The sequence below is a fragment of the Chaetura pelagica genome, unplaced genomic scaffold (assembly GCF_000747805.2).
Source record: "Chaetura pelagica isolate M959 unplaced genomic scaffold, ChaPel_1.0 scaffold48, whole genome shotgun sequence".
NCBI classification, from domain to species: Eukaryota; Metazoa; Chordata; class Aves; order Apodiformes; family Apodidae; genus Chaetura; species Chaetura pelagica.
Window position 1 is genome coordinate 2,328,377 of NW_009954241.1, and position 25,149 is coordinate 2,353,525.

Genomic DNA, 25,149 nt, shown 5'->3' on the forward strand with positions numbered 1-25,149 from the left:
AAACACTAATCTATACACATACTGCATATCACATGTCTTCTCTTTCAGAAACGGTATGTTACATCTGTTTACTGTAAATTAAAAACCAAGTATTTTCCAGTGCATATTTCCTTCCAAGAAATATTGGCTGGATTCTTTAATTTTATCGGGCTGTGGGAACATTAAGCACAGAAATAAGTTTTGCCTTCAATCAAAATAAAGCAATAAAAGAAAAAAAAAATAAGAGAGAGAGAGGAAAAAGTACAGTGACATAAGCACAGTTTATTCTGCTGTATGCTGAACAGATTAGCAATAGCTGTGCTAAGAAACCATACATTGCTTCCGAAGTGAAGCCAGAGCCATACAGGGGAAACTAGGGAAGTTTTCAGGCAGAAGTGTGCAGTCATAAGAGCAAGAAGAATAAATGCATTCTAAAGACAAATGGAAAAGTGTTTTATATAAAATATTTCTTTAATCATGGAAGAATGTTCTCAACTATCAGTACTTGTGCTAATAAAGTTTCCTGTTCAGTATTACAAAGTGTTTTCTTGTGCTTTGCTGGTATTGTGGAGCTTTTGAATATTTAGCTTATTTATTTAGAACCATTTGCAGTTTTCCTCCATTGTGCTTTTCTGGATATTTGCTGTGTGCTTTAACTGGAAATAAGATCATATGAATTGCAGCTATCCTGCTGCCAACCAGGGACCAAAGCAAAAAGCTTTTAAAAGGCATGTACAAAACAATACATCGGGAAAAGAGAACTTAATAGAATTAGAGAGGAAAAAAAACAAAATAAGCAAAAACCAACCAACCAACCAAAAAAAAACAACAACAACAAAGAACAAAACAAGCAAGCAAACAAAACTAAAGACAGTTACCACTGCAGTTAACTCCATCAGCTTCCAGTTCATAGCCAGGCTCACAGCGGCAGAGGAAGGAGCCGTAGGTATTGACGCAGGTCTGAGTGCAAGGGTTTTCACTTGTGCATTCGTTCACATCTATGGGAAAACAATGCCCAATGCATCAGTGACTTCTTCCCAAACTCTATTTTCAGTTCATAACAGTTAAAGCATTTCAAAGAAATTAGCTCTACAGTCAGAATTAATTGTTGTGAAAAAATATAACCAAGTCAATGTTGTTTACTGGGATTCGGGCTGACGCCTGGAAATAGCATGTTGGAAACACAGCATGTGTGGAAATTAAGAGTTTTGGGAATAAAAAAAACCCAACAACAATCATGGAAGGTGGGGATGAAATATTTATTACAAATGCTTCTGCCTTTATCCCACACTTTTAAAACCCTTAAACTGATTTTGTCATAACAGACCTGAGACAAAATATAGCAGGATATTCCTGAGGAAGAAAGTGCAATAATGAACGGTCCTCGTGGAAATACAGGGCTAAGACAAAACAATATTATTATTTTTTTCTGCTTTTAGGACATTAGCAGCTTCTGAACATCATTAGCACAGACCATTTCCTGCAGTATGTGGGAAGATGCTACCCGATTAGCTAGGGAGAGGCTTCATGAAGAGGTTGTCTTGCAGAGTCCAAAGAATAGTAATGAGGAGCAGCTGAGGGAACTGGAGTTGTTTAGTCTGGAAAAAAGGAGGCTGAGGGGACACCTCATTATCCTCTACAACTACTTGAAAGGAGGTTGTAGGGAGGTAGGTATTGGTCTCTTCTCCCAAGTAAATAACGACAGGACCAGAGAAAATGGCCTGAAGGTGCAACAGGGGAGGCTTAGATTGGACATTGGGAAGAATTTCTACACTGAAGAGTGGTCAGACACTGGAACAGGCTGCCTAGGGAGGTTATTGAGTCACCATTCCTGGAGGTATTCAAAAGCCATGTAGATCTGGTACTTCAGGACATGCTCTAGTGGCCAAGGTTGTGGGGGGTTTTTTGTGTTGACTGTTGGACTTGGTGATCTCAGAGGTCCTTTCCAACAACGATGATTCTGTGATTCTGTGACTTTGAGGTAGCACATCAAAGCAAAATGTGGTCTAGTGCCCAGGACCCTAGTATGGAACTTGGGAGACTCAGATCTAATTTACTGATCTGACAGTTTTCCTGCATCAGGTGGGTCATGCAGCCTCAGATCTTAAAAGTAAATCCAGTGCCCAAACTCCTGGTAATTTCATTAACTTGAGTAACTCTGTATTCTGGGGGCTTGGGCCTGTGTGCATGCTTCTCCTGATACATGGTTATGTCTCGCCTGTGCCCCTCCAAGGCACAGTGAAACAGCAGAAAAATCTCAGGCTGACAAACCTATGAACATTTTCACAAGCAATGTTGGGAAGGTGTTTTATATTCTAAAAACTAAGCAAGGTTTAAGGATGTTGCAGGGTTAGGACCAAGGATGCCATGGTTCACTATGCACAGTACCTTGACATGATCTCCCATCATCGTTGAGGGTAAAGCCTGGGTTGCAGGTGCAGGAGTAGGACCCGGGCACGTTGGCACACAGCTGCTGGCAGTAGCCATAGCGACATTCATCTATGTCTGTAGGTGGGAAAGATGTGAAGTAGAGAGGTCTGCCTTTTCTCATGCAGGTACAAAGCAGCAAGCACATTAAGTCAACAGTATTAAACACACAGGACTAACCTAGCATACTGGTTACAGGTATAACAGCCAAACTTTCAAGTGTTCAGACTCAGAGTTATAGTTAAAATACACCTCTACCCAGAAGAATGTAGCAATGTGTTTTAATCCACAGCTGACATCTATCAGTATTGGTCAGTCCTATGAATTGTCATTGCTGTAATATTCAGCTTAATGTAATCTCATCAGGGAGCCCAGAGTCAGTTCCTTTAAGCAGCTGCCTTGAAGCATACCTGATGGCTGGCACAGCCTGTCAGCAGGAGCACAGCCAACGTGGTAGCAAAATTTTATCAGAATCAAGATAGAAACCTTTTTTATGTCCACATATAACAAACCTACTCACTTGAAAAGCAGGAAGTGTTTGTTACTAAATATTTCTTCTTTTTTAGAGAGGATATTCTTTAAAGAGTTTTTTTCAAATAGTCACATTTATATGACATTTACATTTTATATGAATTTTTAACTGACAAAGTATAGACTCTAAAATATGAACAGCACATTTAATGATAAAAAGCAATTTGGGCTGAATTGTAGCATTAGCAATACATACAACTGACTGTTTTAAGCACAAGAAAATGCCCTAAGATACATACAGTGGTATTAAGGGCTAGAAGAATTTTGCCCCTGGACTAAGAACAAGAATGAAACACCTGGAGTAGTTGTCTTTTCCAAGGCTTTACATTTCCTTTGGTATCAACTGGCTTTTGATTTTTTTTTAATGGCTAATCTCAAAGCTTTGAAGTTAAGCTTGTGCAATAGAAGACCAAGTATATTATCTCCAGTGAGTTTGCCAGAAGGAACAAAGCAGGAAGACAGAGATTTTCACCAAATGCCTCCCACAACAGGTTCCAATTCATGTGAGAGTTAGAGTTGCAGTGTTCTCCCTATCATTCACATGTATATGTTCATATCTGGATGAATTCCAGCAGTTAATTATTTGTTAGCTAAGTTGGCTGCTTCCTTTTTTAGTGTAAAATATTAAGAATATATTGGGAAACTGCAATCTTGAGTGACTTCTACATTTACACAATGTGGTAATTCCATAAAAACAACAATGTCGTGAATCTGTTGTATAAGTAGCTACATCCTGCAATTCAAGTTTATGTCGTTGGCCTCACTGGGGAAGTTTTGCCCTAGAAAGTCTCAGGAAACCATTCTGAAAATGTCAAATGTCTTGGAAATACTCTCTCATTGTAAAATAACAAGGACACTAACAGTTTTATGCCTACTAGTAAGATAACCTAAAGGCTGGGGTCAGTTGTGCTATGTACACCAGCTTGAGCTTTGGGCTTAGCCAAATCCTGCAAAAAGTGACATGGATTTTAAACAAATGAATACCTTATTTCACTGACACAATGCATTACTTTAAAGACATGCTTTGGCTTTTGTAGGGCTGTTATCTCAAAAGTGCTACATTTTTAAGTTAAGGGCTCTTACAGGGATGCTCCTTGTGGATAGGTCGTGTGGATACTGCTGTACTGGCTCCTCCTGTATAAACTTTCCTGGGATAATAACAACAGATAGAAGTGTAGCTTTTTCTGACTGTGATTTAGTAACAGAGCACAAAAAATGCCCTGTCTCTAAAACACAACCCAGCCCTCTACTACTGCTTTATGCCAGCAAAAATCACTTGTCCAAAGCCAGTGGAAAATATGGAAAACTGGGACCTTTTTTTGACACGTGGGGCACGTACAGCAACTCTAACTTTTAGTTCCTTGCATTGCCTTGTAATAATCTGCCCCATTATTATTTAAAGTGGGCAATGCTGGGATGTTATTGCCTATTCTAAACAGCATAAACAGATATTTGAATCAATTCAGCAATGCAGCCATTTCAATTTTCTGGTATATCCATCAAATAGGAAAGTACTTTAGATACATGTCCAAATCCTGGATGTTGCACACAACCCTTTCATTTGGGCTGTAACTGGGAGAAGTAAATGGGTAACAAAACAGGTGATGCAGAGCAGAATCCCTCACCCCCACCCCATCACATGCATCTGTACAACCCCTGGCATGAGCTTTTTTTCCCAAGAAAAGAGGAATTGTCAGAGATTAAAGTGCAGAGGGCTTGGAGACTTCATATCCCACAGGAACTACAAGACAGTGACTCCTCAAAGAGGCTATGGCTGCACAGATCCCAGCTTGGAGGAGGCTCAGCTCTGTCCCTGCCAGGTGAGTGATGCAGCAGCTGTTAGCAGTAGTTAAGAAAGCAGCTGTGAGTCAGTCCTTCACTGGAATTGGTACTTGGAAGAATAAAGTTGGAAAATGACTGGAGAGGCTCCAGGGATGAATGGGCAGGGAAAGCCCATTCTCCTTCCAGCAGAGGTGTTCAGACAGGACAGTCCAGCTCTACAGAGCTGGCAGGCAAACAGCCTGCACTGAGGGAAAAGAAGTAATAATGAGCAAACTTTAAAAAAAAAAAAAAAAAAAAAAAGAGCAAAAAACCCACTGTACCCTATCTAGTAGGTCCTATCTGTGTACCTAAAATTAACAACTGCTTCATCATCCTGCTGGCATGTGAAGTGAAGGGAATGGGCTGGGGGAGAGGCAAGCTGGAAGGTTTTCCTGTGCTCTTTGTTGAGTGATTTTTTTTTCAACAGGGCTGAGCTAAAAGAATGAACAGGACATTACTTCAAGGAAAAGAATAAAACTGAAATAGAACTGCTTGCAAGCTACTGAAATGCCACCCATTTCAGAGATAATTTTTTTTCTCACCCCCAAGCAAAAGTCTTGGTTGAAGCTGGGAATTTACTGGTCTGCTTCTTGGTACCAAATACTGATCCCTTCGGGCCCACATTGTTGTGGTGTGGAAAGGATCAATCTGTTTGGTGATAAATCATTTTGTACACATGCTTGTGACTGATCTTTCATGAGAGGGAGTCCTTCAGACTGGGAATATGAAAATCCTACTTGTTACATGGATGCTAGTCATATGGCATTTACATCTACATTTTTGTTCTGAAAGGGAGTGTTCCTGCCGAGCACACTGTTGGCACTTACAGACTTGAAAGGCATCAGTTTCCATGTAGGTGAAGGCTTAACCGTGTACTTGACAAAGATGGGCAGTGACTTTAGTTCAGCTGTTCACAGATATGCATACACAGGTGCACAAATACCATATCGTGTGAGGTTTTTACCTAAACACTGGCCTTCTAACAGCCAGTAGCCTTCAGTGCAGGAGCAGGTATAGCCCCCCTCAGTATTTATGCAGATCTGGGTGGGGTTACACTGGTGAGAATCCGAAGCGCATTCATCCACATCTGCAACAGAGAAATACAGCAAGAAAACATTAGAAACAGCAACAACAAAAGATTGTTCAGGCTGTATAGAGACTTGCATTCATAATGTGTACACTGGGCCTGTGTAAGGAACAAAGTGTGGTGGAGTGGAGAGAATGATCATAACCTGAAGTGAAAGCCTTAAGAATAAATTTCTGAGGGGAGTGAGAACTGAGGGTGCTCATCACGTCTCTCCCTTTTGCAGATGACCTAGTGCTTCTCAGAGCTCCTCAAGAAAGGGATTGAATTACCTTGAGATTTTTATTACTTCCACATCTGCTTTGTCACTGAACTGCAATTTCCATGCTACAAGGCAGCGTTCAGTCCCAGGGAAACGTTGCTGAAAGGGTTTCATAACCCCACAGTTGAGTGAGAGATGAGTGGGAAATTGAGAGATGTACAAACACAACTCAGACATAAAACTAATTGCTTCCTACCCCCACCAACACAGATCATCCCACTGTAATTTTTCGGACAGCGGGTTCAACCAAAATCAACCTTTACCTGACAAAGAAATGTATACTTCCCCTGGAATCAATTTCCTGACAGTAAAACTATTTTCTTGTATTATTATTTTTTTACCATCCTTATTGTTTTTAATGTATTTGGCTTTTTATTACAACCCCTTAGGGTGTTTTTGTTGTGGGCTTTCTTTTTTTTCTTTTTTTTTTTTTTATTTTTGTCTTTTTGCAAGGAGGTGAATAGCATTCCTACATTTATATAAGCCAGGACCCAGAAACCTTACTGATTAAAAATGCCTTTCAGAGTCATAAGTTCAGTTTGAATCCCTCCATACTCAATCTCTTCCCTCATGTTTCTGGTGTTGGGTTTGCCTCTAGATGTCAGAAATGGAAATATCAAAAGATAAATTGTGTCGTTCTTTCAGCCAACCCAGATTTCTATGTTTTATTTATTGATAGCTAAACTATTTTTTATTCCAGCATACTGTGCACTGGCCTTTGCTGAGGTAGTATGTCATCCAAGCAATGCTACTCCCTTGATCCCTCCCTGACTCGTATTAACCCAGACGTTCTTGGGTCATGACTTTCAAGTATCTCACAAACACACTGGGCTGAAGCTTGCAGCAGGAGGCAGGAATTTTGTCTCAGTACCTGCCTCTGAGGCACCTGGCATAGCCAGTCACCTGTAAAATCCCAGCAGTCATGAAACAACTGATCTGGTCTACCACAGCAGCATATCTAATATGTTCAGACATATAAATAAATTCATACATATTATTTATATGGAGAGAGTCTGGAGTTCTTATCTTGCCAGCATCTGTACGAGAGCAATTTATAGTGAGTCAAAGCTGGTAAGATAACAAGAATGGTGCAATTAGAGGTAATTAACTGTGTTGGAAATCAGTTCCCATGTATTTATTGGCTAGAGAAAAGGTTGGCAAAATGGTGGAGGAAGTGGGAAAGGAGTAAGATAATAAGTCTAGACTATATAGGAAAGGAACACCTCTTCTATGAAGAAAGGCTGACACAGTTGAGATTGTTCAGCCTGGAGAGAAGGCTCTGAGGAGACCTTATTGCAGCCTTTCAATACTCAAAGACAGCCTATAAGAAAGATGGGGACAAACTTTTTAGCAGGGCCTGTAGTGATAGGACAAGGGACAAAGGCTGCAAATGAAAAGAGGGTAGAGTTAGATGAGATATAATGAAAAAAATTATCATGAGGGTAATGAAACACTGGCACAGGTTGTCCAGAGAGGTGGTGGATGTCCAATCCATGGAACATTCAAGGTCAGGCTGGACAGGGCTCTGAGCAACCCGATCTAGTTGAAGATGTCCCTGCTCACTGCAGAGGGGTTGGATTAGATAATCTTTAAAGGTCCCTTCCAATCCAAACTATTCTATGTTTCTATGATACAGGTGCATAAATATGTCGTTCAGTGGATGCTCCTGTTAGGGCTAAAAATTCTGCATCTTCCCTTCATCCAGCATATCACACACAATTGGTAGCGTTTGAATACAGATTTCATCTAAATATAAATATAACTAAAAATACATTAATGTTTTTTAAATTACAAAGCTTTCTATTTGTCATGGTTTTTTATTATTTAAGGAGAGGAATCTTGGGATCTGGCCAGTTCTGCTGTTTCTAGCCTATTCTGAACTTAAAAAAGATATTTTCATTTTCCATGCTCCCTGCTTCCAGTAATACTAATAGTTGAAGAACAGTGGAGACAAAATGAGAGTCAGGGTCTTATCACCATAGGTGGTAGCAATGCTTTTTGAAAACTACAGATCCTCTCTTCTGTGGTGCATCTTTCTTTCAGGGATACAACAAAATCCTTCACCAAAAGCAATGGGTGGCTATGGGATCAGTTTTGTTCCCAAGTCATCTCAGTAGCAGCTCCATGATCAGCAGCACAACAAGCAGTACTCACAAAAAGTAAGACATTGATCCTTTTTTTCTGTCTACCAAGCAGATTTCTTTGCTTACTCTCAGTCTTCACTGTTTCAGGTTATATTAGACATATTTCCATTTGAATGCCTTTTTTTTTTTTTTTCAGCAGGGGCTGCCTGTGAAAATTCTGCTGTCCCTAGAAAATGTGATCATCCTGAAGTGCTCTATCGAGAACTCCTTGACTCCCTATATTTTATGGTGAATAATTCCTCTCTGATTTAATAAATGAAGTTTTATGTGATCAGCAAGTATAAAGAGCTTTGCTAATAGCTTTTTGCTTGGGCACACAACTGCATTACATGTTCTCTGTATTACAAGTTCTGTATTACATGTCTCTGGCTTTCTCTAAGATTGCCCCTCACCATGAAATGTCACTGACAGGCCAAGGTGATGCAATCAAATCAATTATTTTTGGCAAGCAGCCTTCTCAGTTCAAACAGGTAGTATAATCCCAGCCTGTCTGCCAGGGGTTATTTACATTACCTGGACTCACTAAGTGAAAGCTGATATTTGCACTGAGAAAAATGTTGGTGTAACAATTGGCTAATGGTTAAGTATCATCCTGAAGAATATCAGAACTGGGAGACAGAGCATGTCTTGCCCACACCATTCACACAGTGCAGCATACAATGAGAAATGGTGTGACTGATAAAGTCAAAACTAGACATTTGATAGGGAAAAAAAACCACAACAAACAAAACCAAATGTACTTCCACTAGGGAGAAAACTAGCCATAAAACTTTGAGATATTGTCTATAACAGAGTCATGAAACTTAAATGCCAGCATAGAAATGAGGATGATTAAGGGACTGGAACATCTGTCATATGAGGAAAGGCTAAGAGACCTGGGGATGCTTCGTCTTGAGAAGAGAAGAATAAGATGTCTCTAAATAACTGAAGGGTGGATGTCAAAAATGGGCCGCTCTCTTTTCAGTGGTGCCCTATAATAGGGCAAGGGGAAATGGCACCAAGTAACAACACAGGAAGCTCCACCTCAACATGAGGAAAAACTTCCTTACTGTGAGGGTGACAGAGCACTGGAACAGGCTTTCCAGAGAGCTTGTGGAGTCTCCTTCTCTGGAGACTTTCAAGACCCATCTGGATGTGTTCCTCTGTGATCTGCCTTAGGTGTTTCTGCTGCAGCAGGGGGGTTGGATGATCTTCAGAGGTCCCTTCCAACCCCTGTGATTCTGTGATTCTGTGACTCCATATCAGAACACTCGTAGGGCACTTTTGGTTGAGTGGAAAATTGCAAGTGGAGGCAATCTGACAGCTATTCAATGATGTGTAAATAATTTCTTATACTGGCTGCACAGCTTTATTGAAACATAGATCCTAGGTGTGTATTGCCCTGGGAATAACACTTCAAAGCCAACTTGTACCACCTCTGCCCTTGTAAGTGCTCCTGAGCCATACTAGAGTAAAAACGGTGGTGCTAAATGTACATGATACTAAATTGTGAAAAGCTTTGTAGGTTCGAAGCAGATTAATTCATAGGATAAAAAGTTGTCAGGACTACTCAATACAAGGATAGTGCATGTGGCTACGAAGTTCCCAAGACGCAGTTCCCTGGAGCCTAGAAGAGTGTCTCTGGCTCAGCATAACTTGCGTGGCAGTCCCAGACATGGAAAGAAACACAGCAATGGCTCGACTGAGCCCCAAAGCAAAGTGTAATCAGCTGGAGAGCGGAAGAGTTACTTAAGTGAAGCAAGCTAGGAAGGAACCCTAGAGTCCCCACTGCCCTCCTGTTCTGGTTTGGTTTGGTGGGATTTTTTGGTAGCGGGGGAAGGGCCCCAGGGGTGGCTCCGGTCAGAAGCTGAGAAGCTGCCCCTGCTCCAAACCCAGCCAAGGAGCCATTAGAGGGACAACAGATGGGCCTCAGCGATTAACATACAAAAGAACTGAGATAACACCTGAGCAGAGAGCACTTAAATGAGAAGAGCTGAGCTGCGGTGCTGGTGGTTGGTAAGGAAAAAGGGGAAGAAGGTGCCCAAGGAGAAGTTTCCCTGCAACCCATGGCGAGATGGCAGCTGTGGCCCTGTGAGGTGGCTGTTCCCGAAGCAGCTCCTGACTCTGTGGGAAGCCCAGGCTGCAGCAGCTCCGGACCTCGTGGGAAGGACTCATGAAGGAGAGGTTCATGCAGGACTCTCTGCCATGGGAGGGACCCTGTGGGGAAGCAGGGAAGGACTGTAATGAATCCTTCTTCCTGAGGAGGCAGGAGCAGAAGGAACCCCCAGCCTGTGAACTGACTCTAAACCCCATCCCCTGTCCCCCTGTGCCGCTGGGGGGAAGGAGGGAGAGAAACCGGGAGCAAAGGGATTGGGGCTGGGAAGAAGGGAGGGATGGGGGTAACATATGCAAGCCCTGCTCTGTGTGTGTCTGTGTCCTGGGTGTGTTTGATTAGTGTGAAATTAAATTATTATTTTTCCTCAAGTTTAGTCTGTTTTGCCTGGGACCTTAATCAGTGAAGAACCCCCCTTGTCCTTTGTCTCAGCCCATGAGCTTTGTCCTCCTCATCCCAGAGTGTGTGTGAGGGGGGGGAGTTGAGTGAGTGGCCATGGGGCTGTTTCTTTGCTGTCGTGTTGGGCGCAAACCACGATCCCCCCATTCAGAGTCTTAATAAATTGTTAGTGATCACAGTGTAGCTCATGTGCTGAGAATTTAGTTCATAGGAGCTCATCCTTGCTCTTTTGTTTGAACAGAATCTCTGTCATAGTCCAGTCTACCTCACGTTCAACATGTAAAACTACTCAGGGTATGGCCTGTCTTCTTATATAAAGAGCCAGTCAACAATTAGACCATTTTTATTTGAAGTCTTCCAATCCCAGTACAAATCAAACTGTTCAATGAAACCCTGCAATGTCCCACTTCATTATAAATATCAGTGCTCCTGAATTTCAACTGAGAAATTCAAAATGAAGAATTTAAGGGACTAGCCTGTGACCACTCAACAAGACAGAAGCAAAAACAAATCACAGATGTTGCTGACTTGTAGTCCTTCATGGAGCCAAATACAACCTGCCTCTCCTATATAAATACTTAAATGTACAACTTTTTCAGAAATTTTTTACAGACTCTAGATTGGCTAATGAGATCTCAAGTAAAAGATTTACCATGATTCTGAAAACATTATGTTCTCCTGGGAGACCTCAGAAGCATCAAAAGCTCTTTCAGCTAAACTTGTTTCTAATATGCTACTCATAGAGTTACTGTCCTACAATAATGATGCACTGAACCTCAAAGCTTCCAGTAGCTACTGAAACAGGTAGAGAACCATTGACAGTCAGTAACAAACTGGAAAAGTTATCTAGCTACCACCCTTTTCTTACTCTTACAGGCAGTACTGGAACTGTTGTTGTGAAATTACGTATGAAAACAAGAGAATGCTAAAGATTGTTGTAAGACCTAATGATTTTGAATAATTTTTCCCAAGTGACTAGTGACTCTGGGTTACTCCTTAGAGGTTCCTGATTTTGAGAGAACGGCTGTTCAGCACTCAAGACCCCACTAGGGAACCAAGGCAGGGCAGGGTTGATCCCTGTTCAAGGCTTCTCTTGCCTAGGAGCGCTCGGCCAATATTGGCTCTGGATGTCTTGGCTCTTGATTATGCTGCTGTGTGCTATTAAACTATCAGTCATCTATATTTTGCCATCTGTCCTTCCAGTTGTGTTCACATTACTGCTCCCACAGCTACTCCCAAGGGAAGAAATTCAGGCAGAAGTCTAGACTGAAATTAAAATTTGACCTGAAGTGGTAACAATTCATGGCTTTACTTCCCAACCACATGGTCCATCCAGACTGCTGCGCTCTGCCTCCTAAAAAATGCCACCTAAAATGAACCATCTGCTTTAAAGATCTTTGGTTTACTGACTGAATGGAAGAATAGGTAGGAGGCATCACCATATATATTTGTCAGCCCTTGGTCCAAAAGCCTGAGCCCAAATACTCCAAAATTAACTACATCTCTCTCTCTTAGTTCAACCTGTCTGCCTGAAAAAGTTATGACTGTGGTTGTTTGGTCTAGCAACCCTGGGGGATGATTTCTGTTTACTTGACATTTTGACAGAGGTGAGGTGGCTGGGGCAATGTGGTTTCATTTGGGGATTGGAAGGGTGGAGAATGTGGGGGTTTTATATTTCTGGCTGACTAGCTGCCTTTTGTGGGATGTGATGTGCTGATGCTTTGTTTTTATTGGTACAGATTGTATTTTTAATGGATGGCAGGATGCCTGGTGACTGGATAGATACCATTTACAATATCAAAATAAATAAATGAACAAATTGCACTTAGCATGCAAATTACTGGCTGTGTTTTACTATCTGTAAAAGCTAGCAGTAATCTTCATGGATTCTTTAGAATTTAGCCACATCATAGAACAGTGAGTGACATCTTTAATAAATTGCCCATAAATTAAAAAAAAATGTAAATTATTTAAAAGCCAGGCATACAACATATGGACTAGCATAGTATTAAAACCAGAAAGAAAACACAGATGTCAAACTGCAGCACACCACATCTCATCTGGGAGGGTAATTCTTATCAGAAGATGTAGTGATCTTTTACACTGACTCATGTCCACAAAGAATGCAGGGCTGAAGCTGCTTGCATTTTTATATCACAAGAAATCACAGCATAAAAATAAAAATATATTCTAATCTACTGAATTAAGACCAGACTGCTCAAGCAAAAGAGGTTAAAACTAGGACACCAGAAATCTCAACAGTGAATCATAAATGTGGAATCATGCTGTGAGTGTCTACAGGACTCTGAGGATCTGATTTTGGTCCCTTGTTTTCCACATTTGGGATGAAATGCAGAGGATAACAAGCTGGTGGAGTTAAGACTGAAAAAGTGAACAGAACTCTTACATAAAAGTAACTTGCCAGGTATAGTGGGCACATTTGAAAGTGCATTTCAATGCAGACAAATGCAAGGTTGTACATCAAGAGTAAAAAACATTAATACTGAAAATAACCCTGAGATGATTAAAGATAATCACTTGAACACAATTTTTTCCTGACACAGTGTTGGTGAAAGGACCAGCATAAACATGAGAACACTGAGTAGACATAGGACATTGTTCTTACCACTGTATATTGCATTAGTAAAATAATTACTGAAATACATTTCTGGCATCAGCGCTTCAAAAAGCAATATTGCAAAGAGCTCAGGAAATCTCCAAAGAGTATTTCCAAGTCACAAAATTGTGTCTCAGTATAAGCTAATGCTCCATCTAATAATATATTTGGGAGAAGTTTTAAGGAGTATTTGCCTGTAAACATCTTCATGGAAATAACATTTTTAGGTAGAGATGGTCACTAAAGCTAGCTAAAGACAATGGGGTGAAATTCAATGTTTACAAGATAAATCAAAATAAGAAACAAACTTTAGTAGTACTACAGATTAACTGTCTGAAAAACATTATAAAGTCTGTGGTGGATGATCCCTCACTTTTGGGCTTTTTACCTGAACAGTATTTCTTCTTTGAAATATGCTGTAGCAAATAAAGGATGTGCTTGAAATTGCTGGGTAAGGTGCTATGGCCTGTGTCACAAAAAAGACAGAGTATGTGGTAAAGTAGTATCTTGCACTCTTCACTGAATGGTTTTTTTATCTATATCCATAACCATCACATGTGAGATTTTATGCTTACTTTACATCTTTACTCACTTCCTAAGCCATTAACGGATCTGTGTTGGTCAGTGAAACTACTGAAAATGGGAACAGGAATTTGTGAGGTTCTCAGTAAGCAATTTCTCCCTTGCAAAGATTAAAGTGCACGAATGTGCAATTTTTCACACTTTGTTTGCACTTCTACCAATAAATCTGATTTTTAGTGAGAGATAGTGAACCTCTAATGTTTGTAGTAACTACAGAAAAACATGGCAAACTTAGAAAATATTGGTAACATTCTTATGCTAGAAGATGTTGAGTCACCAGCCTAAAGATGTTGGGCATACAAGCCACCTGCCTTTCAGGACATGTAAAAAGATGGCATCGTTATGAAGCATGAAACAAGATAAAGAGGAAGAATTCAAGTTACTACCACAAACCATCTATGGAATCAAAGAGCCCAGAGAGGAGTAAACTGCAGGTTAGGGGAAGGGGACATGCAGGAAGCAGGAGATTGTTTGGCCAGCTAAGTGACTTTAAGAGGTGGAAAGCCAGGGGAGAAAACCAGCAGATACAAGGAGAAGAAGCAGAGGTGCTTAGGAACTGGAAGCACCTGCCCATTGGATGCTGAGGTTCAAAAAGATGTAAGTAAATACACTGTTTTTATTCTGCTCAGAAAAACAGGACTTTGGGCATAAACGGGACTTTATGCATTAAGGAATGCAGAAGGAAACAAGGTCATAGAATTATAGAGCTATTCTGATCAGAAAATACCTTGGAAGTTCATCAAGTCCAACCCTTTGCCCAGCACTGCCAAGTCCACCACTAAACCATGTCTCTAAGCACCACATCTACATGTCTTTTAAATACCTCCAGGCATGGTCACTCCACCACTTCCCTAGGAAGTCTGCTCCAGTGCTTGACAACCCTTCCTGTGAATAAATATTTCCTAATATCCAATCTAAGCATCCCCTGGCTCAGCTTGAGGCCATTTCCTTTTGTCCTATTGCTTGTTACTTGGCAGAAGAAACCAGCTCCTAGCTTACTACAACCTCCTTTCAGGTAGTTGTAAAGAGTGATAAGGTCTCCCCGCAGTCTACCTTTTTTTCAGGCTAAACAACCCCAGTTCCCTCCGCCTCTTCTCATTAGACTTGTGCTCTAGACCCTGCAACAGCTTCCTTGCCTTTCTCTCAACATGTTCCTGCAGCTCAGTGTCTTTCTTGTAGGGAATCTTTAAGATCATCTCATCAGAGACAACATCAGAGTCCTCCAGGAAAAAAAAACTGGCTTGACAAAAAGCTACTTTTGAATGAAAAAAACCCAAAACAACAAAAAACCCAAAACCAACCCAGACAGTTAAACAAATACATTGATGAGTTCCATTTCGGTATTTATGAACATGTAGTACCACACAACACAGTAAATGCATGTGGGAAGTTTACCAAAGAAGCTCCATCCCAAGGAGATGATTTACACTTGCCACTACAGCAATAAGAGAGACTATGGTCTTCTTAAGTCCATCCACTGCAGTTGAAAGTGGTCCCATCCAAGATTGTGCTTATCCCTCCACAGGTGTGGTTCGTGCTCAAGATACTGTGACCATTCCATTCCCTCCATAACAGCTCCTTTCCCTGCTGGCTGTCAAGGTGATAATGCCCCTAGCAGAGAGCTGTGGAAGGATGTGGACTTATCACCTCTGAGCTAGAAACCACATTCTCAGAGACTTTGGCTATTAGAAGAGAAACTTTGCTTGGACTCTGTATTCAAGTGAGAAGCCAATGTGGAAAGCAGATTTCCAAGACGATATGCTTTTGGCATTGTGCGCTGCTTCGCAGATGGACTGTTACATTTTGTTCTATTTGGAACATATTTAGCATGCATGACTTCCTTTCTTGAGTAATGAATTCTGATAATTGTGCCACAAATTTCTGTGGGTCACAGTAGTAGCAATGTGTGTGTTTCCTTCTTTGACCAAGCATTGGCAAAAGTGGGTATGCTTTTGCCATCACGATTATTCGAGGGCCATTAGCACCATGGGGTACAACACAGTATGGCTGGGGAATAATTTGACAGTTGTGAGAGCACAGGTCTTGCAGAGTGAACAAACTTGCCCATGGAAAGTCTTCTTATCCCTTCTACTAGGAGGTGTGGGTGATCTGGGGGGCTCTACTTCCTTATTTTATTCTCTTTGTATTTTAATTCTGCTGTTGAACCACCACAACCCTGCTCACCCTGCTCTCAAGTTGTGAAGGTCTTGCAGAGACGCTCAAGGCTGCGAGCCTGTTCCAGAATGTCTGCTCAAACACTGAAGCTCCTTCAGTCATTTATAACTCTCAGAGCTCCATTTTAAAACAATACAAAGATTGGATGTCAATTTTTTATAGGAATAATTGCAGGCCAGGACTAAACATCCGAGCTCAGTAACATGGGTTTCAGTTCCAAGATTACTTGGACCAGAGCACTCCCTCCAAGCTTCTCCCCCACTCCTTATTTGGACACTAAGAAATAATTTCCTCAGTAGTAGATTTTTACTCAGTGAAATCACATGTTTTCTCAAAAATTTTTTTTCTCAAGATAATTACTTTTGATAAGAAAAGGGGAGAAATAACAATGCCACATTCCTAAAGTGCAGACTGAAGCCAAACTCAAACTGCTGCTGTGTGGGGTCAGTGTTTTTTTCCAAGGACAACTGACCCTGCTGAGCTTGGACACAGTCCAAGATGAACTCCCTAAACACCTGTTTAATTGCATATTTCAGTGTCTGAGGTCTGGCCATTGATTGCTGAATTATTTTTTTATCTGCATCCCATGTGCATTATGTTATTGGTTGATTGCTAAGCAAGGATTAAAGTGTTTTTTCATATAGATGGTCAGCCTGGAAGTGTATACTAAGGAGTTTGAGGCATGAATCTGTAATGCTGCTCCTTCTGCCTGGTATGAAAATTGCTCAACAAGTGTCACAGGTTCTAGATCTCCTGCCAGCTATCCAAGCCTTTTCTTAGCTATCACACTTTCAGCATTACTCAAAGATGATAAAAAACAGCTAAACTGTAAAAAGACTTTGCTCTCCAAGCACAGTTCTAGTCCTGCTTTTTTGATTGATATTTATATGATAGTCATGCAGGTAAGCCTATAGCAAGGGGACAAAAGGGGCAGCAGCTTCTTCTTCTTCTGCTCAGAACAGATCTGTGTGCAGTTCATACACTTGGCATCACCCACATGGCCATAGCTCTTCAATCCCACTCATTTCCAGAGCTCCTTTTTGGTACAAGGTCACATGCAGTTGTGTGGACTCTTGCCAATGTCCCATGAGAGCCTGTGCACAAAGGCACAGCCTGCATGCTAATTCTGAGATCAGAAATGGGACAAACTACTGATTTGCTTAAACTCCATGGACTGGAGCATAACTAGAGCATCATGGCTCTCTGGAGTCATGATTTCCTCATGCAGGTTCTGCAGAACCTATGAAATCCATGGTCAGTGCATGTGATTTGGGGATCTCAGTTATTTTTTCACAGTACTTGTGCTATTCCAAGTAGCTGAGGTACAGCAGAACGAGAATGACCCAAGTACTCCGCTGGAGTACGACAGAGTTGTGTTAGCATCTCACTGATGGGATCAGACCTACTGAATTAGGAGGTACCAAGCAGTTGCTGCTCAATATGGTTTCATCTTCATCAGCAAGAAACATAATTTTTAGCTGCATAAATGGAGCGTTACTGTTGTACTACCCATTTCTCAGAATGACTTATTTCGTATGGTCATATGCTACACTGGTATCATACCACCATCTTATCCTGATAAGGTGGTGAGAGGAGCCAGTGAGCACTAACTAAAAATACTCCCAGCTGCTGGGAGGTCCTTTGAGTGACACTGTATATTGCAATGGAAATGAAGATGTGCAATAAGAGCCAGGAAGAAAGAAATTAAACCATACTTTTAGCAAAAGGTCCTTACAGTTCTCCCTTTGCTGCATCATATGAAACAGTCTCATGCAGGGACCTCTCAAGAAGACATAAAATTTCAAAGAAGTGAAGTAGAACGATTAACAGAGGAAAAGTGAATTTTCAGTGGCTCAGCTGTATATTTTCTCTGCAATTCTATGGGTTCACTTAATAAGACCCTGTAAGAATCTAAGAATGAATGTATTAAAAATATAGGAGTTTAAAGCACTATTTATAAAGACTTTAAACACGTCTGTGAAATTGTATTGGCTTCTCCTCCAATGAATTCTTTCAAAGACTTTTCTGCTAGGGTAAAAGGCATGAGAGAACTAAAAGAAGAGAACTGCTATTCCCACTTTTGCTCCCCGGGGAGCTTTGAGAAATCACTAGCACAAATAGTCCAGCCAGCTGGTTTAGCCAATTGGTGGTCAGTTTACATTTCCTCTAATAAGTGAACTTCTTGACCGTACATTTTAACTGAGTCATTAAGAGCTCCTTTTCCAAGTGTTTTGGCAGGCTAAATAGGTCTGAGTCTGTGAATAGACTACAATAACTAGTAAAGAGGAGAACAGTCCTACTTTTAATATGGCAGAAGAAATTGATCCAAATGGATCAAAAAGTTAAAGGCACAATGAAAACAAAGGGATGCAAATATTCACCTGCAGGACAAACAAACTTTTCTTGGAAAGGTTACTTCTTCCATTAAAATGCAGCCACTTCTGACATGCAACAGGACAAAAGCTTTAACCATTGCTTAAACATGTTGTACAAACAATTGTGGGAGGGAAAAATTTGAGACCTGAAAATATAAGAGAGATTCTAGGTAGGTGATACATACCACCAGGTCTGGATACCATTCAGTCTGGATGTTCTAGTCACTCTCACTGGACACCTTGAAATCTTTAATATATAAGAACAAAGAGGACCCTATACATATATATAAACAAGGGCTTTCCATTATGGGGAAGTGGAATAGCAAAATGAGATTCATTACTAATTAATCTCTCATGACGCTTCAGCAATCATCACCAGCATCTCATTCAGGAATGGACTGGATTCAAAGCTGCTTGGCTTGGGCATAGAAGAAGGCTCCAGCCAGAGGTAGCATGGCTGTAGGTTACCTCATGTCATTTGACTCATCCCTTAAACTGTCTGAGTCAAACACACATGCAATGAGGACTACAGTGCTTTCTCTTTCTCCAGGCATCCAAGACCTTATTCCTTGAACCTAGCTGATAAAATGAAGAAAATGAGCCTGAGCACACTGATGGCCCTTGCAAAACGCCAGGATGCTGAGACAGCTTCGTATTTGCTTTAGATGCTCTGTAGAGCTGAGCAGTTATATGTGACTCCACAGTCACATCACTAATCTGCCCAGGCGCAGCCACAAGCTCTGCAGGCAGTGGGAGTTAGAAGTCCTTCTTAGGGAGGGAGAGCTTCAGATCTCTGCTCGTGGCAGCAATCCTTGCCAGCTGCTCTAGAATCTGTCGTGATTGACTACAAAGAGAGTGTTATGCTTGGCACTAAGGACATTGGGGAGCTTATCAGGGGAGAAAGTTGTTTTTCATATTTCATCCGAGTTTCAAATCCGTCCATGTGTCAGCATGCTTTATAACAATCTCAAAAGTGCCACAAAGCTAAAGTAATTCTTGTATAAATGTTAGGGCCTTTTGGGCTCTTTTATAAGCAAAGAATGAGTAGTGGACAAAAGCCAGAGAAGATGAAAAATCTTTGAGAATTATCTTCAGCAAACACTGGCTTCCAGGCTCAGACAGCTGTGTCCTCATTATTGTTAACAGCAAAAAGCTATGCATGTTGGGCAACATTCCCCTTTTGGTGTATACATAGCAAGTAATCTATTTATTTATTTCTGTGGTGGTGATCATTGGAAATTGCCTATAATTCCTGACCAAATAACTGACTTTAACTCAGATTTGGCATTTACTATTTCATGGTTGAGCCACATTTACTTGCAATGTTCCAAAAATTGCCACCAGCCAACTGTGTTGCAAACCTGCCTGGATAAATGAAAACTGTGTGGTTATGGGAGGTTGACTTTGTTCCAATTTGTGTGTGTGATCTGGATGCCTACTGGCAATTCTCTGGCTCTGCTTACTCTCACTTCGTGGCTCCCTGGTCAAAGGAGTGTTTCAGCTCAAAGGTTTTTTTCCTTTTCTCTCTCTCTCTCTGTTTTAAAACCCATTCAATTACCTTTAATGGATAAATTAAGACAGAAACTTTCAAGATTTGTGAAATCCTGAGAAAACAAACCCTCAAAGCACATGTTCTGAGTCTTTAGAGGCAGAGTCGTGTTTCATTTAGCCCAAATAACAGTTGGTTTTGAGCAGGAACATGACAGGTTCTGGATGGCTGTGAAACTCCCAGGCAGGAATAGATGTGATTTCTAATAAAAGTTACCTAACACTTTCAGGAATCCTGGCCATTGCCTAATTAATAAATCAATTGAGATAAAGGCAGATCTTCTTCCCCTGTACTGATCATGGTGTAAAACAGATGTGTTGATTTGTATGGATGGTCTTAACTGAACTCGAACTCCGTGAAACTCAAGATTCATTTCACTGAAAAGCTGAGAATAACTCTTCTGACTACTATTTCTACTTTACTATATTAGTTTCCACCCAAAGATCTTACAGCACTTTAAAATCAATAATAAAACTCAAAGTCTATGTGACAAAGAGAATATCACTTTCATTTTATGGATATCTTAGATAAATTAAAGGCTAGAACCAGTATCAGACACAGGTTCCTACACTCCAGGCAGTGCAATCTCAGAACCATTGAACAAGGCATATTGGAGTTCACCTCTGGAAGTAATTTAGTCCAAGCCTCCACTCAAAGCATGGGCAGTCAGATTGCTCAGGGCCTTCATCAGCTGAAGTTTTAATTTCTCATCCCTTAGCCACAAACTGTATTTGCCTCTGCTACAGTGTTTGACCACCTTCACAGCAATCTTTGGTGTTGCAGCTTTTGCCCATCCCCATCCATGTGCACCTCTGAGATTAATCTGGCTTCATCTTCTCCATGCACTCACCTTAAGTAGTCAAAGACAACAAGCAATACAATTCCCCTCACCAGCCTCATCTTCTTAAGGCAGAGCAAACCCACTATTCTCAACTTTGCACATTATGTGCTCCCACCTTCTAACCACCATCATGGTCCTTTGCTGGATACCCTTACATATGCGCATGTCTGTCTTACACCAGGGAGCCAGTATGGTTGGGAGTACTGGGTGTCTGTGAAGGCTACAGGAATCCACAGCACAATGGACTGTCTCCTGGAGATAGCTCAGGGAAAATACTTAGAATGCTTGTATTTAAAGATTAGTCATAGGCCTTATTATCAGTGCAGTTCATCACAGTGGTAATATTTCCTGGCAATAGGTTGGACATTAGGAAAAAGTTCTTTAACATGAAGGTGGTGGATCATTGGAACAGGTTGCCCAAAGAGGCGGTGGAGGCCCCATCGCTGGAGACATTCAAGGTCAGGCTTGGTGGGGCTGATTTTTGGTGTGATGGTATTTTGTACTTGTTATGATATACATCCCTTATCAGCTTCAGAAGGCACGACTTGCTGGGACTTTAATTTCTAGCTGTTAATTACATGCACAGGTATCCTTCAGTCCATGTAGGACACATCTATGTCATAGCTCTCTGAAATAATATCTAACCTTGAGTTTTCAAAATTGCCTTGGGAATATGGAGATAAAACAGGTATCAGTTGGTTTAATGCAGACTTCCCAAAAGACTGTAGAATGCCAACTTTAGGAAGCATCTTCCCCAATAAATCTGTGCTATTTGAAGAAAAGGTTTTGTAAAACCTATATTATGTTATCTAAGTAATATATTGCATTTAGGGACTATTCCATCAGAAAGTCAGCCCTGCTTTTAATTAAAATAATTTCAATCTGCTTTTGAATTAAAGTTCCAGATGCAGTGCTTAGTGATTTGCTGGCAACAAGTGTTGTATGTATTTCTGCAGTCTGCCTTTGAAATATATGAGCATGATCCAAGGCTGCTCCAGCCTCTGCCTGGTGTGGGATTCCCCACAGGGGTTGTGATACCAGGAAATGAGCAGTGTGCTGTAGCTTTCAGTCCCCATCTCCTCTCCCTGCTCCAGGAGCAAGGAGTGGCAGTCTGGCAAACTAACTCTGCACTGCTCCAAGATTCCTTCTACAGAAAGGGGATGTCAGGCTACCCACTTAAGCTACCTCAGCTTTGCATTGCTCCACCACTGGGACAGTAACTGTTATTTAATGGGTGCAGGATCTTAGCCATCCTATGAACCTTTCTATGTAGGGTTAGATAAAGCAAACAATTTTCTTCAGTGCCTCTGTGCACTCTGGAAGCTGGAAATGTACCAAACACACAGCAACTTGAAAGACACCTGGTAACATCTGTCTCACCCCCAACTCATGCAAGACTTTGTCTTGCTAATGGTTGTTCCAGGCAGTTTTAAAGGCTTCTTTCTGCTGATACATTTTGTACTATTCGTCCACTACAACATACCCTGTGTATTCTTGTACAACCTGATACACTGCACTGTCATAAAGAGCTTTGCTATGTTCAGTCTAAAAGTAATTGTCCTTAATTTCAGCAAACTGTAGTCTACTCAGGAATAGTCATACTTTTGTACCACTCACCATACACAGATTCTGTTTCTTTGATATTTACAGTTCCAATCACTGTCATCTCACCCTAAGCTTTACAATATACTCAACTCTTTTAATCAGTCAGCCTCAATAATGTCCCCAATTTACAGTTGTTCTATACTGAAATTTCCATACACTTATCTACAGTTATCTGGTAGTAAAGTATTTACACTTCATGTCAGTAAGTTGGGTCCTTTCTCAGCAGAAAGTCTTGAAGAACTATTCCCTTTCTGTTCTGGGATGAAGTCTCAGTACCACTGCCAGAAACTGCCCCATACTGCACTGCTCTTGGCATTACTGCCTTCTGGTCATCTCCCATCAGGTGGCTGAGTTATCTTTTCATCTGGTGCTGTGTTTCCAATCCCTTAATTTAATGACCACAGTGGTAGCTTTTCTAGACTTCTCTGTAGTACTATTTGTACTATCTTCCCAGTCAGTGTCACCTGTATATTTTTTGGTTTTCTACCACAAAACCAGTTAATGCAATTTACCATTTCACAAGGTAATGTTTCTTTTACTCAGGGGGGCTGGCTGGAAAAAAAAGGTATTTCACTTCACACACACACGCACAAAAGAAAATGGAAACAAGCTCATAATATTGCAGCAAAGCAGACATTAAAATTCTTTCTTTTTGTGGAAAAACAGAACAAAAAACAGGTAGTGTCAGACCAAATGGATCGTGCATTCATTCGGACCATGCGAGCTTCAGATACACTTCTCTCATCCTCTTCATAGTCTCTCCCAGTTTAGCAGAAGAACTTCCTGGATTTTCAGTATCTGGAATGCCTCACGAACACAAATAGATTGATTCTCATTTTAGTGGTGTGTAGAGCTGAGCCAGAGAAAAGCTAAGGAAGTTTTCCAGAAGGACTTACGAGTTTGCATGTACACCCTTGCAGGTGCCCAAATGAAGACACCACACACATCCTGACTTTCAGAAAGTGCTGGGCACCTCTGTGTGAAAACTAGAACCCTCAGGGGTTTCCTGCTCATTGCTCAGACACTGTAATTCCCCAAATAAAGTCAATTCTGAAGACAATATTGAGCAAAGAGGTCTGAAGTCACACTGGTCATCTGTGGCAAAGAATGCAGGCCAGATCAATAGGCATTTACACACTAAGTTTCCATGGAGGATGAAGGCCATTGAGAGCAAGGGATCTAACCAAGCATTAGGGACCTGGGCCTTTGTCTCAGCTGCCCTGTCACTTTTATTACTGCGCTATAATTTAGACCATCCTTCTCCTCACACTTCAGCATAGCCTTATACCACAGGGCACCTGAAAACACGAGTTCTAGTTGAAAAGAACTAAAACCAGAGAGTTTTGCTGGTGTTAAAACTGAAGATGAATTTCAGTGCATCTTGTCATCCCCAGGAGACAGAACAGTGAAACTATTCCCCCAAAATGGACTGGTGAGGTGTCACTCCCATTCATCCTCTGGTAGCTTTATTTGCTTTGAAAAATTCTCTCATCTCATTGAAATACTAAAATGGGAAGCCAGTCAACCAGCAGGTGAAGGGGTAAGATCATGTTAAACTTCACACAACATCAGGCAGCTCTTACATTTCTGCCTGTCAATTCTGTCATGAGTGTCCTACAGACAAGACAAAGGAGCAATGCCAGCACATTACCCCCTCCTCTAGAGTCTGGCAAAACATACAGTCCATCTGGTTGATTTATATTGGTAAAGGAGCCAATTCATATTTTATGTATATTTTGGCTTAACATCTTGATTGTGACATATAACCAGGGCCAATTTCAGACTGGAACCAAGTGAAAAGAAACAAAGCTGACCCAAAATATATAAGGGAAAGGCCAAGAAAAACGGTGACTTTTAAGTCATTGAGAACAGTGCCACCTCTAGGCACTGTGGGTGCCACAAACACAAGCAAAGATTAACATAGGCCTGAGTAGAGTGCTGATGCTGTTAAGGGCACTGAAAATAAATAAGCCTTCCAGGTAAAAAAGGATCCTCTATCATGTACTGAACTCTGCACACTAGGGAGGTAAAGGAGGTGTCACTCATACATCCAGTGTCCTTGAGGCTCCCAGCAGAAGGCTAAGCATGGTCTATCATTCACAGCCTAAACCAGACACCCATAGGAAGATGAAAGAACAAGTTACAGAGCCAATGGATTAGGGAAGGGTACTCATGAAGTCTGACAATCTTTCAGCACCATTAAGTGACCTAATTTTCTTTTAAGCCTTGCAATTGTCTCATTGGTGGGATTGCCTTTCATGACAGCTATACCACAAAGGAAAGCTCATGAAATCTGTCCAGAGCAGGCAGGGCTAACCCATACATAGTGGCTTTAACTGATCTGGCACTGCTGAAATTCCTGGAAGTAAGATGTAATAAAGGCGAGGCAGCCACAAAGCCCTGCATATAAACCCACTGTTATCGGTCAGTCTAAGGAATCATTCAGAGATTAACAGCTGGGGTGACAGCCCTGCCCTGGTCAGCACTTGCCTGAGGATCTGGCAGGCTGTGCACCATTGCTGCTCCTCTGAAGTGAGTCACATAGAACCTCCTGCCAATTAGCTCTTGGTGACAACTGAATTCTACATATTGTCTGGCTCAGAGATCAATAATGCCACATTCCGAGACCAAGTTTAACAGAAGCCATTAAACCAACCAAAACCCAG

The 25,149-nt window shown here is 41.2% G+C and overlaps 1 protein-coding gene across 2 annotated transcripts in view; it reads right to left on the reverse strand.

The window, feature by feature from the left end:
* Positions 1 to 25,149, reverse strand: part of FBLN5 (fibulin 5) — a 50,091-nt gene that overhangs the window by 7,828 nt on the left and 17,114 nt on the right. For both annotated transcript variants that reach the window (XM_010003717.1, XM_010003718.1), the window contains 3 exons: positions 5,723 to 5,845; positions 2,368 to 2,484; positions 858 to 977 (listed from right to left, as the gene is read on the reverse strand). In XM_010003717.1, coding sequence (XP_010002019.1) covers positions 858 to 977; positions 2,368 to 2,484; positions 5,723 to 5,845 — 360 coding nt within the window. The remainder of the gene's footprint in view (positions 1 to 857; positions 978 to 2,367; positions 2,485 to 5,722; positions 5,846 to 25,149) is intronic.